The sequence below is a fragment of the Sorex araneus genome, chromosome 9 (genome assembly GCF_027595985.1).
Source record: "Sorex araneus isolate mSorAra2 chromosome 9, mSorAra2.pri, whole genome shotgun sequence".
Lineage (NCBI taxonomy): Eukaryota > Metazoa > Chordata > Mammalia > Eulipotyphla > Soricidae > Sorex > Sorex araneus.
The window spans coordinates 26,054,267-26,074,193 of record NC_073310.1 but is presented as its reverse complement, the minus strand read 5'-3'; the positions used below and the strand labels follow the sequence as shown (position 1 = coordinate 26,074,193).

The 19,927-nt window shown below is 38.9% G+C and overlaps 1 protein-coding gene across 1 annotated transcript in view; it reads left to right on the top strand.

Moving 5' to 3' along the window:
* The window catches only part of RYR2 (ryanodine receptor 2), a 762,156-nt gene that overhangs the window by 190,516 nt on the left and 551,713 nt on the right, over window positions 1-19,927 (top strand). The window contains exon 2 of the mRNA XM_055147039.1: window positions 15,854-15,973. Within this exon, the coding sequence (XP_055003014.1) occupies window positions 15,854-15,973 (120 nt within the window). The remainder of the gene's footprint in view (window positions 1-15,853; window positions 15,974-19,927) is intronic.

The window sequence follows — 19,927 nt, the reverse complement described above, 5'->3', positions numbered from 1 at the left end:
TGGGATTCATCCCAGGGATGCAAGGATGGTTTAACATTCGGAAATCAATCAACATAATCCAGCATATCAACAAAAGTAAAGATAAAAACCATATGATCATATTAATAGATGCAGAGAAAGCATTTGACAAGATCCAACATCCTTTCATGATGAAAACCCTCGCCAAAATGGGGTTTGGAGGAACTTTCCTCAAGATAGTCGAAGCCATCTATCACAAGCCTACGGCAAGCATTATCCTCAACGGGGAAAAACTAAGGGCCTTTCCTCTGAGATCAGGCACAAGACAAGGATGCCCACTCTCACCACTCCTCTTCAATATAGTACTGGAAGTACTTGCGATAGCTATTAGACAAGAAAAAGAGATTAAGGGCATCCAGATAGGAAGGGAAGAAATCAAACTCTCACTATTTGCAGACGACATGATACTATATCTAGAGAAGCCTAAAACCTCTACTAAGAAACTCTTAGAAACAATAGACTTATACAGTAAAGTTGCAGGCTACAAAATCAATACCCAAAAATCCATGGCCTTCATATATGCAAACAATGAGGCAGAGGAAAGGGACATGAAAAAAGCAATCCCATTCACAATCGTGCCCCAGAAAATCAGGTACCTCGGAATCAGCTTAACCAAGGAAGTAAAAGACCTTTACAAAGAAAACTACATAACGCTACTCCATGAAATCAAAGAGGACATGAGGAAATGGAAACATATACCCTGCTCGTGGATAGGGAGAATCAATGTTGTCAAAATGGCAATACTCCCTAAAGCATTATACAGATTCAATGCGATCCCTATAAGTATACCCATGATATTCTTCAAAGAAATGGATCAAGCAATCCTAAAATTCATATGGAATAACAAACGTCCAAGGATAGCTAAAACAATTCTTGGGAAAAAGATGATGGGAGGCATCACCATCCCCAACCTCAAACTTTACTACAAAGCAGTAACAATTAAAACAGCATGGTACTGGAACAAAGGCAGAGCCGTAGACCAATGGAACAGGGTGGAATATCCCTACACACAACCCCAAATGTATGACCATCTAATCTTTGATAAGGGAGCAAGAGATGTGAAGTGGAGCAAGGAAAGCCTCTTTAACAAATGGTGCTGGCACAACTGGACAACCACATGCAAAAAAATGGGTTTAGACCTTGACCTGACACCATGCACAAAAGTCAGATCAAAATGGATTAAAGACCTCAACATTAGACCACAAACCATAAGGTACATTGAAGACAAGATCGGCGAAACCCTCCACGATATTGAAGATAAAGGTATCTTCAAAGGTGACACGGAACTAAGCAATCTAGTAAAAACAGAGATCAACAAATGGGACTACATTAAACTAAAAAGCTTCTGCACCGCAAGAGATACAGTGACCAGAATCCAAAGACTATCCACAGAATGGGAAAGGATATTTACACAATACCCATCAGATAAGGGGTTGATATCAATGGTATATAAAGCACTGGTTGAACTCTACAAGAAGAAAACATCCAACCCATCAAAAAATGGGGCGAAGAAATGAACAGAAACTTTACCAAGGAAGAAATACGAATGGCCAAAAGGCACATGAAAAAGTGCTCTGCATCACTAATCATCAGAGAGATGCAGATCAAAACAACCATGAGATACCACCTCACACCACAGAGACTAGCACACATCCAAAAGAACAAAAGCAACCGCTGTTGGAGAGGATGTGGGGAGAAAGGGACCCTTCTTCACTGCTGGTGGGAATGCCGACTGGTTCAGCCCTTCTGGAAAACAATTTGGACGACTCTCAAAAAATTAGATATTGAATTCCCATTTGACCCAGCAATACCACTGCTGGGAATATATCCCAGAGAGGCAAAAAAGTACAATCGAAACAACATCTGCACATGTATGTTCATCGCAGCACTGTTTACAATAGCCAGAATCTGGAAAAAACCCGAATGCCCCAGAACGGATGACTGGTTGAGGAAACTTTGGTACATCTATACAATGGAATACTATGCAGCTGTTAGAAAAAAGGAGGTCAAGAATTTTGTAGTCAAGTGGATGGGCATGAAAAGTTTCATGCTGAGTGAAATGAGTCAGAAAGAGAGAGACAGACATAGAAAGATTGCACTCATCTATGGTATATAGAATAACAGAGTGGGAGACTAACACCCAAGAACTGTAGAAATAAGTACCAGGAGGTTGACTCCATGGCTTCGAGGCTGGCCTCACGTTCCGGGGAAAGGTCAACTCAGAGAAGCGATCACCAACTACATTGTAGTCGAAGGCCATGTGGGGGAAGGGAGTTGCGGGCTGAATGAGGGCTAGAGACTGAGCACAGCGGCCACTCAACACCTTTATTGCAAACCACAACAGCTAATTAGAGAGAGAAAACAGAAGGGAATGCCTTGCCACAGTGGCAGGGTGGGGTGGGGGGGAGATGGGATTGGGGAGGGTGGGAGGGACACTGGGTTTACGGGTGGTGGAGAATGGGCACTGGTGAAGGGATGGGTTCCCAAACTTTGTATGAGGGAAGTATAAGCACAAAAGTGTATAAATCTGTAACTGTACCCTCACGGTGATTCTCTAATTAAAAATAAATAAATTTAAAAATAAAAAAAAAAGAAAAAAAAGAGTTTTCTATGCCTGGTTCTATACTTTCTCTCTTCCTACTCTCTTTGATCCTGTCCATTCTAGATCTAATTTCACATTGCCAGTGAAACCATACATGACGAGGCTGCCAATGAACAACATGTTGTCAGATGAATCTCAGGAGCTTGGGATGAATTTCACTGCTTCCGGATTTCCTCCTTTTTAGTTTGCTTGCTATCAGTCACAATAGTTCACTTTTATTGTATTTTTTTTCTTACCAATTTCCTAATATTCTTTCTCTTGGTATTGGTGTGCTTCAGGGATTCACCACTAGTCTCTCCTCTGTTTACTCATTCATTACCTATTAGTTTCAACTAGTATCTTTTGTCTCTAAATATATATTCACACTGGTGATGCCTAATTATTTGTCTTTAGTCAGTGTATTTTTTCCCTGACTTCTAGACTCATATCTCTAGCTACCTACTTGCCATTTTATTAGATGTCTGAGAGATAGTACAGTGAATACTGTGCTTGTCTTGCATGCATCTGTCCTGAGTCGATCCCCAGGACCGCATATGGACCCCTGAGTACAGAGCCAAAAGTAAGCCCTGAGCACTGCTGGGTGTGCAAAGTCCCACTCCCCCTTAACTCTCCCCCACACACAAAAAAAGGGCAAAAATGAGTCATGTCAGTTCTCTACTCATAACTTTCCATGGACCATACTTGAATCAACTCTAACCCCCATTCCGTAGTCTACAAGTTTTTCTGGCTCCAGCTCTGCTGAGTTTTTGCCCTCATTTTCTCACATCTTTTTTTTTCACTGACTCCCTTGGTATACTTATAGCTCACTAAATCCTTTCCCTTTGGATTATTTCAAAATGGAATATTCCACTTTGGTGTATGCTACACTTTTACTTGAGTCTTTCCAGATCTTTTTTCACTTTACCTTCATCTAAGAAGCTGATTCTGCATAACTTGTAAATTACAACTTTTTTTGGTTTGTTAATTTGTTTTTTTGACCACACTCAGTGATACTCTGGACTTACTCCTGGCTCTGAACTCAGGAATCACTCCTCGTGTTACTTGGGGGACCATGTGGGATGCTAGGGATCAAACCCGGGTCAGCTATATGCACAATAAGAGCCTTACCCACTATACTCTCTCTCCTGCCCCAAACTTGTAATATAATTCTTGATACCTTCAACTCTTTTTGTGGTCTTGGCCTTTCACAATCTGACGTTGACTTTTATAACTAGGCATTTACGTATTATCTAGATTATTTTCCTTTTAGTATAAGAATCATGAGTACAGAGGCTTGTTCTCTCTTATATGGCTTGAATGAGTAAATTTAATTCTTAAAAAATAGAATAATATACAATTAGTAATTGTATATATATTGGCTTTGGGGTTCACATCTGGTGATGCTCAGGGGTTACTCCTGGCCCTGCACTCAGGAGTTACACCTGGTGGTGCTCAGAGGACCATATACGATACCAAGGATGGAACCCAGGTTGGCCATATGCAAGGTAAATCCCCCACCTGCTGTACTTTCACTCCAGCCTGTATTTTATATTTTAAACACATTTTCTTGGATACTTTGTAAATGTCTTATTTGCAACAATATAAATAGTATCTTAATTTCATCAGTAGAAATATTGGCAATCATAGTGATTAGTTCAAAGGGTATCTTGGATTCAAACTCTGAATATGGGTCTAGTTCAAATATATTAGACTTAATTTATATTTTTATTAAAATTATTCAATAATAATCGGTGTGGGAAATATTGAAATATTAAAATGTATGATTATTATTTTCACCTTGCTGATGAAAACCAAAGGAATAAGACAAGGAATAAGAGAATCACCTAAGAGTAAATACACAGTTAGATGTATACTGAACAAGGTCTTCATGACCTTGACTGGGTTCCTCTAAGTTCTTCATGTTTGACTCCAAGATATGTTCCTAAAGTTTGCATCATGGTTCTCTTTCATATGCAAGTCAAGGTTTTTTTTTTATGATCTTTAGGACACTTTCATAAGCTTAATAAAGACAGCAGAGTAACTGAAATTTTCATCTCACTTGAATTCATTTTCTATAGTTCAACTGCACTACCTGACTCTTCTCAGCCATACTTTAGTGTTCAGGTATAATTTTCTGGCTCATTGATTCATTCACAGGTGATAGAAATCCCTCAGCTGAAGTATTTACTGGATGCAAGTAAGGTGAGATAATTTACTGAATGTTTATAAAAATATGGAGATTTTGGATCCTGGTACACTGGATAGTAATCTCCATTTTCATAAAATAATTACATTTATAATTAGCAAGAACATAACTTACCAATTGGAGAAATAAATTGGAGCCTGACATTGCAAGCTAATATTTCACTGAATTTTTCAAAAACAATGTATAAATTTGTAAATAAATATCTGCACACATAGCTATGAAGCTTTTGTATAACCATGCATCTCAGGAAATTCATTCTTAAAACATAGCCAAGAAATGAAAATATTTGAAGCAAAATATTTTCAGATAGACCAAAATATTTACAAGTAAAATATAATATTAAGTTAGCTCCTATAAATTTTTTATTTCGTGGTTTCTAGGAAACTATACTTTTCTTCTTTGCTGTCTGTTATAAAATATATTTTGCCGTCATTATTCATGGGGCAAAATCAACATTTTCCATAATTTTGGATAAAAAAAATGACACTAGAGGATAGATGAGACACAGTGTCATATTACTGAAATGGGTTTTTCGTGTGACCTTATGGTGTGTTTTCACCAAATCTGACCCACCTCAGTGCTACATGGTAGTTGAGATCTAATAGACTGGAGGACTGTGTCTGCATCCATGCAATATACTAATGCTGTAGCAACATAGCACTGTCCTCCTGTTGTTCATCAATTTGCTCGATTGGACACCAGTAACGTCTCCATTGAGAGACTTGAGACTTGTTGTTACTGTTTTTGGCATATCAACTATACCACGGGTAGCTTGCCAGGCTCTGCCTTTGGGGCGGGGATACTCTTGGTAGCTTTCCCGGCTCTCAGAGAGGGACGGAGGAATTGAACCCGGGTTGGCCACGTGCAAGGCAAACGCCCTACCCCCTGTGCTATTAGTATGATAGCCTTGTTATTAAATATACAAATCTCCCTTCCCCATTCCCACCGGCTTTCCTTCAGGAGCTCTTCCATGGAGAGGGAGGGGTTGTCAGTCCGGGGGGCTGGGCATATACCCCTCTATTTGTGTGGTGATAATAAGTACAGGTCAGCGATTTGTGAGGTAGCTGCAGTAATGAAGCTCCCTAAAGAGTACCACCTTTTGCCTTCTTCTCTGCCCACAATAAGACTGACTGGCCTTATCCCTCCCCTTCTTGGTTCATTGCTGCTCCAATTTTTAGTTTTCTTTCTTGGGTTTTAGGAAAGCAGCAATTAGAGAGGAAGAGATCTGTTGAAGTACTTTCATGGATTCCAATTACTTTTAACCTAGAGAAATGGATCTATACTAAGTATTTGGCCATCTCTAAAATGGAAACTTCATTGTTTCTGTCTCTCTCTGTGTCTTTTATTTTGCTTTTCTGTTTCCTTTTCTAGAACTGTAGCACTACTTTCAAATAGCTTTTCTTTGTGTAAATTCTAAAGTTTATGTTTTGGTCTAATTTTAATAAACTATAGTTGATACACTCAATTTTCTCTTTCTATCCTGTCATTGCTTACTGGATTTCCATTCAAATAGACCTGCTTGTCATTTTCTGTAAGGATCACTTTCAGGGGATCCTTCACTTCCCTAGTCAGATGCTTTATGCAAACGATTTTATATTGTTGCAATAGAAGTTAGGAATAGAATTTTGAGTCAGACTTGAGTCTGACTTGAGTCTACTTCAACTACGTACTAGTTGGGTAACCAGAGAAAAATTATTCTCTCAGTCCAACTTCTTCTTCTCCCTCCACCCTCGTCCTCCTCCTCTTCTTCCTCCTGCCTTCTCCCTTCTCTCTTCTGTTGTCATGATTGAACCAGGAAGATAGATTATGGTGGTGAAGTGCATGTTTTGCATGCTAAAGACCCCAGGTTTCTGCCTAGAACTACATTGCCTTACCCCGCCTACCAGTATAAAGTCACTGGAATCATTAAGTACCACCAGGGCAGCCCTAGTACATCCAGTAGTGCTGGACTCAGGTGGCACTACATTGGCACATCTGAGCATCAAAATGTCTGGCGTGCACTGCCAGGTTGAACATTATTACTGGGAGTGATACCTGGGCCCCAAAGCACTTCTGGGGATCCCACCTATAAAATACTGATATTTACTGATGACCGTTCATAATATAAAGGACTACCTATATATTTGTCCTATTTTTCTTATTTACGAATGGTATTTGTAGGACCAGAGATTAAGGTGCTTGTCTTTCCTGTAACTTATGCTGACTCAGTTTCTGGCACTGTAAGTGGTCCTCTGCACCTCTTCAGGAGTGTCCCTGAGCACAGAGTCAGGAGTAAGCTTTGAGTAGCACAGCTGGGTGTGGCCTCTCCCCTCAGAACAAATAAAAACATAAAGAAGAAAAAAGAAAGGTATTCTTTATCTTGTATAAGTTTTCATCTTCCACTTTGGCAATATCTCAGTTCACAAAAAGTTAAATTTTGTTTGAGTCACTGAAGATTCTTGTTTGCTTTCTTTTGGGGCCACACCTGGGCTTACTCATGTCTCTGTGCTCAGGAATGACTCCACACCTGGCAGTGATCAGGGCTTACTCATGGCTCTGTGCTCAGGAATGACTCCTCCTGGGCTCAGGGGGCCATTTGCAATGCAGAAGATTGAACCCAGGTCAGCCATGTGCAAGACAAGTGCCCAACCTACTGTATCATTTCTCAAGCCCAAAGTCATTGAAGGTTCTTGCTGGACTACAGGAACCTAGAGTGGAGCATTAGATCAGTTTATTGATGGCAAGGAAAATATTTGATAATTCCACAAGGTCTGCTTGTAACTTATATGAGTATATTAGTTAACTCTGTGTTGGTGGATTTCCTATTTGAATGTATTAAAAATGAAAAAGGCAAGCTTTCTTTATGATGGGAATGTTTCACTAAACTGGGAATAGAAAGGTATTGGTGAAATGTTTGTATTTTCAGAGGAAAGTTTCTGCCTTATGTTTGGATAGCTGCCACTTAGGGCAGTTGGAAATTCAATGAGTGGTCTAATGTCTTGATTATCTCTGATATTTGTGTGTTCTGTCCAGCTGTCAGTTGACATTACCCAGACACGTTGCTAATGCTCTCCAAATAGCCCCTGAGCTTTTTAAATGCCATTTAGTATATACAATAACTCTTGAACACTCTGAGTCTAATCCTTGTGGGCACCTTTCTGCATGTACTTTCTCGTGAGCAGGTGATGTAAACTTAGAATATCAATAGTTATAGTACAGTGTTATAAATGTATTTTCATTTATTATGATTTTCTTGGCATATTTTATATTGGATTTCTTTAAGGATACACTATATAATACATCTAGCATACAAATAAATATATGTTCATCAGCTATATGAGAACATAGTGTGTTTAAGTTCTCAATAAGCCTTATTGTTTTTGCTTGTGTGTTTGGGGGTCATGCCTGGAAGTGCTAGGGCTTAATCCTGTCTCTGCACTCAGAAATTACTCCTGGCAGTACATGTGGACCAGTGATCATGCTGGAGATTGATCCTGGTTTTGCTGTGTGCAAGTCCAACACTCTAACCACCATGCAATCCCTTTGGCCCTGTAGGCTTATTGTTAACTACAGGCAGTTAATACTCAAGCGATGGGGAAGTCAGAAGGTCCACATGTCTGTTAAGTTTAGCAAACTTTATATTTTATATATTGTAATTTTTTAGTTCTATTATTGATATTTGCTTCTCTTTAAATGTGTCTTACTTCTCATATTATTATTGACATATTTTCTACTCCAACATTGTATGCATTAGTGACAGATGACTGCTAGTTATTTTTACTGTGCCACATTGACTCCAAGCAGGGTGGGTCTATATAGATTTCCTTCGTTTTTGAGAATGAGTTCACCTACTTCTGCTATTTAAATTTTTTAAAAGTTTGTTTGTTCCTTTCTCTTTGTTGTAGTTATGGTGAGACTAGGGGTGGCACACAGGCTTGGTTGTGACGCTCATTCGCTTGATTATGGTACTCCACTCTGGTGCTCACAGAGTCAGCGGCAGTTGCTCACAGGGGTCACTCACCCTTACTTGTGGTGCTCATACACACTTTGGTTATCATCGTTGTTAGAGTCAGATGGTGCTCACCCAGGGCTTGTCAATGGTCACATACCTACTCGAGGGGTCCACCTATCTTTTACTTGCAGTGCTCGCTGGGAATCACCCATTGCTCACAGACAACTGACCAAGGTTGCTGGAGTTCACATACTCTATTGAAGTGCCAGGGATCCTTTACAGCAGAGATCTGCCAGGACTGGGCAGCACAAGGGATCAAACTCAGAGCCTCAGACTTGCCAGGCAAGTGCTTTAGCCACTGAGTCACCCTGCTGGGGCTGGAGTGATAGCACAGCGGTAGGGCGTTTGCCTTGCGCGCAGCTGACCGGGGTTTGATTCCTCTGCCCCTCTTGGAGAGCCCGGCAAGCTACCGAGAGTATCTCGCCGGCACTGCAGAGCCTGGCAAGCTCCCCGTGGCATATTCGATATGCGAAAAACAGTAACAACAAGTCTCACAATGGAGACGTTACTGGTGCCTGCTAGAGCAAATCATTGAGCAACGGGATGACAGTGACAGTGAAGCCATTTAAAACAATGACGCTTTCCTTGTTCCACTTTACCAAACATGAAAGCTTGTTCATATTTGATATGCCAAAAACAGTAACAAGTTTCACAATGGAGGCGTTACTGTGATTCAATAAAATTTTAAAAATTAAAAAAAATGAGGCATGCAGATATGGAGGTATTTTTCCAAGATATGTTAAATTAATAAGTATAAGTTGCAATTTTATATATTATATAACATCAATTATAAATAAAAAAACTAAAATTGAACGACTAAAAAAAGATAAAAATAAAAGTATGCTCTTTCTGGTGGGAAAAAAATGTGAGTGCAAGAAGGGACTAGGGAGGAAGTTGGATTTATTTGCTGGAGAAGAACTGACTGGAGTGAAGAGACACACTGAGGCCAAGTGGCATGATACAGAGATGCACGTCTGCCCTCGAGCCTCATTAGATGCTAAAGATTGCTCTTCAAGCACACGTTGACTATGGCATCAGTTTTAACACACTCATCATGGCTATTAGAGTTGTAAGTTTATTCTTTCCTCATCAGTTCTGCTGATGGCTGAATTTGATATTTCATGTGGCATTGTTGTACTTCTCATTCATGATTTTGTTGCTGTTGCAAACTTTTGTTTCTATTTTGGGTCACACTTAATATTGCTCAGGGCTAATTCCTGTCAGTGTCCAGGGATGGGGGGCATGTAGTGTGCCGAAGACTGAACCTGTGTCAACCACTTGAACGGCAAGGACCCTATCTGTTGTAGCATTGCTCTAGTCCCATGAACATTCTTAAATAGATTTTGTCATACAGTAACCACAGGTCTCTAGTGAATTTATTTCAAGGTAGAGCTGTCAGGTTGAAGGCATGGAAAAAGACTCTTCAATTGATTGAGATTTTGTGATATACAATACTGTTAATGATGGTTTCCTGTTTATGGAATTCCAATATCTCACCCATCATCAGAGTATCCACCTCCTCCACCAAGGACCTTAGAACCCCCTTCCTTTTAAGCTCTTCCAACCCAAAACTTAGGTGTGTGGATCAGTTCTCCCATTATGTCCCCTTTGACTCTTTGTTGTTGCTTTCATGTGTAACTTCAAGTGTCACATATGTGGGAGATTATTCTATCTATCCTTTTCCTTCTGACTGACTTCACTCAACATGATATCCTCTCGTTGGCGATCCATCCATGTCACAGAAAATTGTGGGATTCTGTTAATTTTTCAAGCTGCATAGTATTCCATTGTGTATATCTATACCACAATGTCTTGATCCATTCAAAATTTGCAGTTTGGCATTTGGGTTGTTTCCATATCTTGGCTGTTGTATTAAGCACTGTGATGAATGTGTTTTTGTATTTTGAGGATCGATATCAAGAAATGATACCACTTGGTGTCATATAGGGGTTTTAATGTTGTCATATAGGGGTTTTACTCCTATTTTTTGAGAGATCTCCATATTGCTTTCTCTAGAGGTGGAATCAGACAACATTCCCAGCAACAGTGCGCCAGGTTTCTTTCTCACCCTGCCAGCACAGGCTGCTTCCAGACTTTTTGATATGTGCTATCACCTGGCATGAGATGGTATCTCAATGTTGTTTTGATCTTCATTTCCCTATCTATGATGACAGTGCACACGTTTCCATACAGACGTGGGCATTTTTTGACTTTAGTGTTAAATTGTTTCGACAGTGTTTAAACAGTTTGCTCTCCTGTGAGAAATGTGTAAGAGTACACATTTTGCCACATTGCTTTTTCTCTTGTTAGATCTTGTATTTTTCTCAATCTGGAGATAATAATAGGAATTATGTTTTCCTTCAGTCTATTTCTCTTATTAATATGGTTGAGGCTTTTTTTAGATGACAATTTACATTATGTGTTTCTTCTGTATAATACTCTTCAGATCTTTGCCTATTATTCTTGATGGTTGAGTTCTTATGTAAATTTTTTATGTCTATGGTATGAATTTCAGATACTTTCTTATAGTTTTAGTTTCTCATTTTTCTTTACTAAACAGCAGTTCTTAATTTTCATGAACTTTGATTTATCAACTTTGTAATTTTTGTGTTTGTAGCTTGAGAAATCTTATAAGCTTTTTATATTCACCCATGTTCTCTTCTGAAAGCCTTAAGATTTTAACATTTAAGTCTTCAAGTGTTAGAATTGCTGTTTGTATTGATACAGGATTATAATTGTTTTATCTATTTATAAGTAAATTATGAGTTTTTATTTCATTTTTTGTCAAATACTTAAATGTTTTCGCTTACATAATAGTCATGGCATATAATTTTATTTTCTACCATTTTATTTGGCAGTTATTTTATGATTGACCAAAGTGCTTGCAATTATGTTTAATGCTATTTAAATGATAGAAACCATTTAGTTGTTCAACAGGGGATTATTAATGTTAAAAAATGGCTCATTTTCACTCAGCATAATTTTTAGGGTTCTGTTAAAACAGGCAGCAACATACTTGATTTTCAACAACTTATTCGTACTCACAAGAAAAAGAGAAGGTAGATCTGATTTTTAGTTGCTACCAAATTTTGTATTTAATATTTTCTGTACACTGTACATCTCTGTCCTACATCTTTTCAATAGTAAGCCACACAGTGAGAGACTGAACTTCTTGCAGAATTGGGTGGTAAAGGTTTCTTTATAGGGGAGCTTGCAGTGTGAATTTTCTGCTCCGAATTTATCTGAAGACATTTTTGTCTTGACAGTCATATCATTGTATCCTCAGCCTTATCCTTAATGCCGATTCAGGAATGAGAGCTCATCAAATCTTTCCTTCCATCTTGAACACTGAGATTGTTTTAGGTAGCGTCAATTCACATGTTTACCAATTCACATGGTGTGGATTGTGATTGCTTGCTTTCTTGAAATGATGTTTTAAGGATGGATTATCTGGTATTCTCTAAAAGGGTGTCAACCAATTGCTAAAGGTTTATTTGTTTTAAGTCTTATCCCCTATTTTAAGGATGGAGATGTTTTAATCTTACTTCCTGTCTTTGAGATTGGATATAAGGTAGTTTTAGTCTTATCTCCTATAACCCTTGTGTGCATAAGAAAACCTAAGTCTGAATTTGCCTAAAGGCCCTACACAGAGATTTACTAAGATCTGGGCTTTTGTTTTCTGATGAAAATACACAGGATATCTCATATATTAGTGAAGTCTTTTACCTCAGTTATTGTCATAACGTTTTGCTATCATATTAGTTCTTTGGTGTAAATAAAGGTTAGCTTTCTAAATTCTTTCCTGTAGCTATTATATATTATATGCTTATAATTTCTTCTACACTTTGTAAATGCTCTGGTCATTTGTTATTCCCTTATTATTTGGTCATTTGTTTGTCATTCCATTATTATTACTGTTATTATTATTATTATTATTATCTTTTATCCCACATATAGAAAAGAGATTTTTGTATTTATTCTGGCGGCGTTGATATATACACACATATAGATGATTAAAGCTAAATTGCTGAAATTCCACAGAGTTGTAAATCAGTGTTAGATTAAAAACAAAATAACTTTTCCTCCCCCAAAATGCATTCGTTTTCCTTTTGTAGGTATACAAGTTAAAAATATTGCTGTGAATAATTCTATGCTAATTGTAAAATTCACATGAATTAGATAAATCTGACATATGCACAGTTTAGTAAAGTGGAAAGAAGAGAATTGAGAAAATTTTAGGAAAACTATGAATAGACTTATAAAAGTATAAAAATGTTTTTTGTTTTTTTGTTTGTTTGTTTGTTTTAATATCACCAGTGTATCAGAAAAGGAAATATAGACTTTCCGGGAGCTTGGTTTTAGTCTCTGGATGTTGGCCATTGATGGGATTACACGGTGCTGGGGCAGATTCTGGGTGTGACCACCTAGCTCCTGGAAAATGGGGGATCTGGGCGGAAGAGGCCCAGTCCTGATCTGAGCAGGCTTGGAGATCTCAGCCCCAAATCCCGCACACCTGGGTTCTTCTGCCTGTTCCTTCATGCGTGAGATTCATCCGAACGTGTGGAGAGGGGTCTTGAGCATAGCTGTGGCTGGGTTCCAGAGGTCTTTGGCTTCGGGGGCTCTGCTTGGGACAGGGAGGGAAACTCAACCACCAAGGGGCCCTGGTGAAGACAGCCAGGCATGGGTCGGTTGCAAGAGACTCTGCCAGATCATTTGATAAATCTGTAAATCTTCTGAGATTTCTTTTGTCTGGAAGTCTCTTTTTTGATTTTGCTGTTGTTAATATTCTGTCTCTGTCTTTGGCTTGGTTATTCTGACTGTACTGAGTTTGGGGGGACCTTTTGGCTAAGCTCCATGTTGGATCTGGGTGCCTGTGCTTCTCAACTCTGGGGAATTCTTTACTATGACTTCACTAGTGGTTCTTCATTGATTTTTTTTCCTTCCTGTTCTTCAGGGACTCTGATGATTATGATATTGTTTTTCTTGACTTTATTTCATAGTTCTCTGATGTGCTGTTTATTTCCTTTCATTTTTTTCTTGAACATAAGATGAATCTTGTTTTGGAGCTCCTTGATTTTTTTTCTCATCTGCTATTATTCTGCTCACACTCTCTATTATCTATTTCTTTGGGAGAAATCTTTTTTGGGGGACCGTACCCGACAGTGCTCAGTTCTGACTCTTGGTTCTGTGCTCAGGAATCACTCGTTCTATGCTCAGGAATCACTCTTGGTAGGTTTGGGGGACCATATTGGATGCTGGGGGTTGAACCTGGGTCTATCGCATTTCAAGGCAAATGCCCTAATTACAGTACTATGACTCTGGCCCCCCCTTTATTGCATTTTTATATCACCAACCATCTTCTTCATTACTGACAGTTATGAATATAGTATTCTTATTTCTGATCTCAAACTTTCTTGTGATTTTTCTGGATCCTCAATATTTTTTTAACTATTATTTTGTTTGGGGACCACATGTGCCAGTATTCAGGGCTTATTCCTAGCTCTGTACTAAGAGGTCACTTTTAGCGGGGCTCAGGGATATATATAAGGTGGTGAAGATATCAAACCCAGGTTGGCTGCATGTAAGGAAAGTACCATAACCCTCTGTCCTCTATCCAGCTCTGCCCTATGGTCCGTCATTTCTTTGAGCTTATTAAACATCCCAAACATGATACCTGAGAGTTTACAAAACTGGTTAGTCCTGGTAAAGCCTCTGTGCTACTCGGTTTCACTGACTGAGCTCGGTGGGCTTTTATACAACTTCCTCATTGTGTTTGCTTGCCCTGGGACTGATTCTTTGTAGTTATCTCCACTGGATTCTCAGGGATTAGTCTGGGTGTCTCCCTTTAGCATCTCTGCTGGTCCTCAGCTAGTGACAAGGTATAAGGGTGTGTAGTGTGAGATGCCAGGAGTGGAACTATTATGGTTTGGGGTAGAAGAAATGGCAAACAGAGTAATGAACCTAGGGTTGAGACTTCTGGGACTCAGGAAGAATACAGGGGAATCTGCTTCCGGTTCCATAAAGGCCTGGGGCTGCCAGGAGATGAACTTCACCCCATAGGTTAAATGAGCTAGTAGAAAGTCTGAGATGTGATAGTGGACCTGTTGAGATCATGTAGCATGTAGAAGCTACATCTATGATACAAATTCAGTTACTAACATTTTTAAATTGGTGTTTCTTGATTGAGCCTGGTTATCATCTTTTCCCAGGTGCAATTTTTATTTGCCACTTAATGCTTCTCTGATTGAAAATTGGTATTGACTTTCAGAAGACTGAAGGAACAAATCATTTCTCAGTACACTTTTGAAATTTATTGCATTCATTTAACCAATTAATTTGTTTGTCTTGGAGCCCATATGGCTGTACTCAGGGCTTGCTTTTGGCTCTGTGCTCAGGAATCACTCCTAGCTGTGCTTTGGGAACCGTCATGGTGCTGGGAATTGAATATAGGTCAGCTGCATGCAGGGCAAGTGCTCACCCCTGGTGCTCTCTCACTGGCCCCTCTCTGTACACTTTATGTGTTCTGGGTCATTTTAGGTATGATCAAGCAGTCAATGTAATGTTGAACTACTGTGTTTTTCCTGCTTAATTTTATCTTGAAGCTCTGTTATTGACCTGTTTTCCTGATTAATTTGGAGCTTCATGTATGCTGCTATTGGAATTAGTTCCATTCTTGTGACATTTGATGTCCTAGAAATGTCAGACAATTTCTTGATGATTTGGATGATTAAAACAGACTGTTAGAGTGTTAACATGTAAATACAATATTTTACTATTCCCCGTGCAAATTGCCTCTGGATGTCAGTAAAGGCAGTGCGAAAACTCGATTCCCTTGAATAGCAATAACCTCACTCTCGTACTACCCTTACTAGTAATATTATTTGCAAGTATACGTGCTTTAGTGATTGATTCTATGGGTGTGTTTTTTTTATGGTTGGTCTTCCTTTGTATCTCAGATTTTAGAAATGCACTAAAATAATGCTCTATATCTAATTTTGTCTGTATAGTCATGTCTAATCTCACTTGTTTTCTCTTCTCATTTTCTCTGCCTTTGCAGGATGATGAAGTGGTTTTGCAGTGTACCGCAACCATCCACAAAGAACAACAGAAGTTATGCTTGGCAGCAGAAGGATTTGGCAACAGACTTTGTTTCTTGGAGTCCACTTCAAATTCCAAGGTGGGATAAACCCTTTTGAGGCTGTCCAAATATTCAAGTTTTACTAGTGCATTGAAGTAATTGATGGCCACTCTTATTTTCTGTGGCACACATAAACTCAAGGCGATATGAACTATAAGCCTTCACTGTTCTAGAAGCATATTTTTAATGGTGTCTCTGCTTTGTGCAAACAACTCAGATATGATCAAATAGGTACATTCCTTGCCTCCAGGATGTTTATATTTGTGTAGAAATGTAAACCTGTATATGAGTGACTATGAAGAAAAACAGAAGGAAAAAAAAGATGGAGAGGATGAGACGAGGGTTTACTGTTCACCAAGGGTGACAGGGACAGTCATTCTGTTGTAGTGAGACTTGGACAGTGTAGACAGATATGGGATTGAGCGGTTCTTGATCATTCTGGAAGAAGTCCTATCAGGTAATGCCTAGACATTACCTGCATAGGAATCTGCAGGATGCTTAAGAAACAGTGAGGAACCAGGAGAAACTCTAGTATGTGAAGGAGTGAGCTAGTGGTGAGACATGTGGGAAAGGGGACCTGGTCAGCTGGGGACTTCAGTTTCTATTTATAACTTAAGGTTTATCACTTGTGTGAAAGGTGGTCTTTGGAGCAGGTTAGTGATGCCTTTCGATTTAGGTGCTTAGACTTCTTTTCTCTTTTTATTGATTCACCGGGGCTCGAGTGATAGCACAGCAGGTAGGGCATTTGCCTTGCTCTCGGCCAAGCCAGGTTCGATTCCTCCACCCCTCTCGGAGAGCCCGGCAGGCTACTGATAGTATCTTGCCTGCACAGCAGAGCCTGGCAAGCTACCCATGGCGTATTCAGTATTCCAAAAACAGTAACAACAAGTCTCACAATGGAGATGTTACTGGTGTCCCCTCGAGCAAATCGATGAGCAATAGGATGACAGTGATACAGTGATTGATTCACCCGGAGGTACAGTAACAAAGCTTTCATGTTTGAGCTTCGATCATACATTCATCAAACACCCATTCCTTCACCAGTGCACATTTTCCACCACCAGAATCCCCAGTATCCCTCCTCCCACCCCATTCCACACCTTACCCTGCCTGTGTGGCAGACAATTTGCACAATACGCTCTCTACTTTTGTTACCTTCGATGTTTTGAGAACAGTCCCACCACCACTCATACCTGCTGAAAAGGCAGTGCTAGACAATTTGTTTTGTATTGCTTGTTATGGGTAAAATATAAAATATGGATAAAATATAATAAAATTTTAACAATTAGGGTCTGGAGAGATCTCTGCAGCAAGTTTCTTGGGCTCAACATTCATGTGTGTCTCTGGATCATGGCCCTGTGGGAGCTTAAGTAGACAGTGCCCTTTGTGGGTGTTATCTCAGAGTCACATTGGAGTGGGGGGGGGATGTGTGTGGGGAGAACTCCAAGTGCCGACTCCTCCCCTGTCCCGTGAGGCCTGGCATTTGCCGCTGCCGCCACCCCATACCTGGAGCTTTCGCTGAGTTCTAGAAGATGGAGGCCACCAGGATTTCTAGGGAGCAGACGTAGGGATGGCACCCATCTGGAGTGGCCCAGAGAAAGTGGCCTATTGCAAAGTCGAGAGCCATCTTGGCAGCAAGTTGCTCAGGTCCGAGATACATGTGTGTTTGTGTGTGTCTGACTTTTTTGTTTTGATTGATCAGAGGATGTTAAAACAGCAAAATAGAAACAGGTGACTAGTTAGGAAATATGTAGAATTTTGATGAATTCTTCAGACTAGAAGTCATTGTGATGGGTAAATGTGTGCATGTCAAAGGGATAGTAATGAAGACTTACAGGATGTTCCGATAGATCACATTTTGTGCATGAGGGAAAGAGGAAATGATGTTTCTGGGGGTAGAAACTTAACTAGAAAGCAGTCAGTTTAATAATCTTTCTGTGCAGAGTCTGTTGATGTGATCTCATTTAATTGTTACAGTAAGAGTGTGTATAATTAATACATCCATAGACTCTGTATAGATGAGAAAATGAAAGCTAATAGAGGTCAGGTACTGTTCTTAAAAAATGCTTAATTCGATTTGAAGCAATCAAGTTGCAATGGTTTTCACATGTTTACCTAGAGTTTTCTAGCAACAAATTCTTGATTCTTTCCCTTATACAATAAAGCTTCTTTGGTTACTCTGTGAAATGAATCAAACAATGAATTTATATGATTTAACTGTTATATTCATTTAATGTGAACATTAGTAGTGGATTAATTTCTACTAAAGCAGTAGGCATTTTATAGGCCTTCTTAGACTTATTTTTAATTTACCAAGTGTTTTGTGCATAGTCTTGGATGTGAATATAATTCTTTTTAGAAAGAACATGCTAAGTATTTTAATGTATAATATTTCTTATAGTTTCTGCATTTTGCAATAGTTAGAAACAAGCAGCTCATTTAATTAGTTGACTTGATTTTCTAAATTATGTGAAACATTATGCTAGCTTTGTTCTCTTGGATCTTAAAAGCACATTTTCAGTACTAAAAATAAATACCTCTGAAATTGCAGTAGGGATATCATTGTAGTAGTCAAGGCACTGAAATAAGATTAGACATTAATTTAACTGGTTAGTTCTAACAGGGATACCTGACTTTTAGATTTTACTGATGACCTAGAGAACGGATATTAAATCATTTTTAGATGATCTTTATGTTCTTAGCGTATCTTTACTTTTATTATCTTTATTTTCTCAGTTTTTCTGAAAATTTGCATTTGGGGTGAGATGCTGATTGTTTATGTTTTAAGTTCCTGTGTCATACATTTTTCTGTTTCCTACTGAGATTTCTTGATGATCCCTTATTTTTTTATTCCCTGCCCCTCTCCATATTTCCTTTTGCTTTTATTCTCCCTACAAATATGACCTTCCCAAACCTTTCTACCTGCTAAAACAGCTTCTTGTTCAGCGCCTACCACAAACATCCCCCTTTCTAGCATTTTTTCTTCAAATGTTATGGGTTCTGCTTCATAGGTATTTTGTTTATAATTCCATTATAATGTCAGTTGAGCTAAATTTTGTATATCTGCTTCATCCTTTCTTGCGTGTATATGTATGTATATGTGCATGTCTCATATATGTAAACCAGCTTCTGAAAACTCCAAGGACAAGAGCATATCTAATTTATTTTCTTATCTCATAGTACCTTGTTTAGAGACTTGAACTAATAAGTGGTCCATAAAACAAAACTAGAGGCTGGAGCTATAGTACAACAAGACCTAGGAGTGATCCCTGAGCATTAAGTATGGCCACAAATCAAACAAGCAAAACCCAAAACTTAGTGGATTATTAAATTTGGAAGGGAGTCACTGGTGTGTTTGTCTCTACATATATACATATGTGCAATATATATGTACATAAGTATGTATATATACATATGCAAAAATAACATACTTATTATAATGGTTTTTAGGCTACAACTGGCTGTTATCAGAGCTTACTCCTGGCTCTGTGCCCAGGGATCACTTTTGACAGGCTCTGGACCAGGTGGGGTGCTAGAGATTCAATCTTGGTCGATTGCATGTAAGGCAGACACCTTATCTACTATCCTAACCCTCTGGCCCAGGATAATTATATTTTATGAGACTTTTAAATTTATATGATAATAAAATAAAAACTCTGATCTTATTTCAGGTTTAAAATACATTCTTTGGTACTAGAGAGATAGTACAGGCTGTAATGAACTTGTCTTGCATGCAGCCGACTCCACTTCTATCCATGGAACATTGTATGGTCTCCTGAGCACTGTAGGAGCTTTTTCTGAACACAGAATTAAGAATATCACCCTTCCCCCCGTCCCAGCTGCATATGGCCCAGTTTGTTTTTTCTCAAAAAAACACCACCACCAGTAATGACAAAAAAACCCCACCAATATTTAAGCTAGAGTACAGTTATATTTTAAGGCGATATCTTTTTATTTGACTTTTATTAGGAGAAAACATGAGATGGCCTGTCT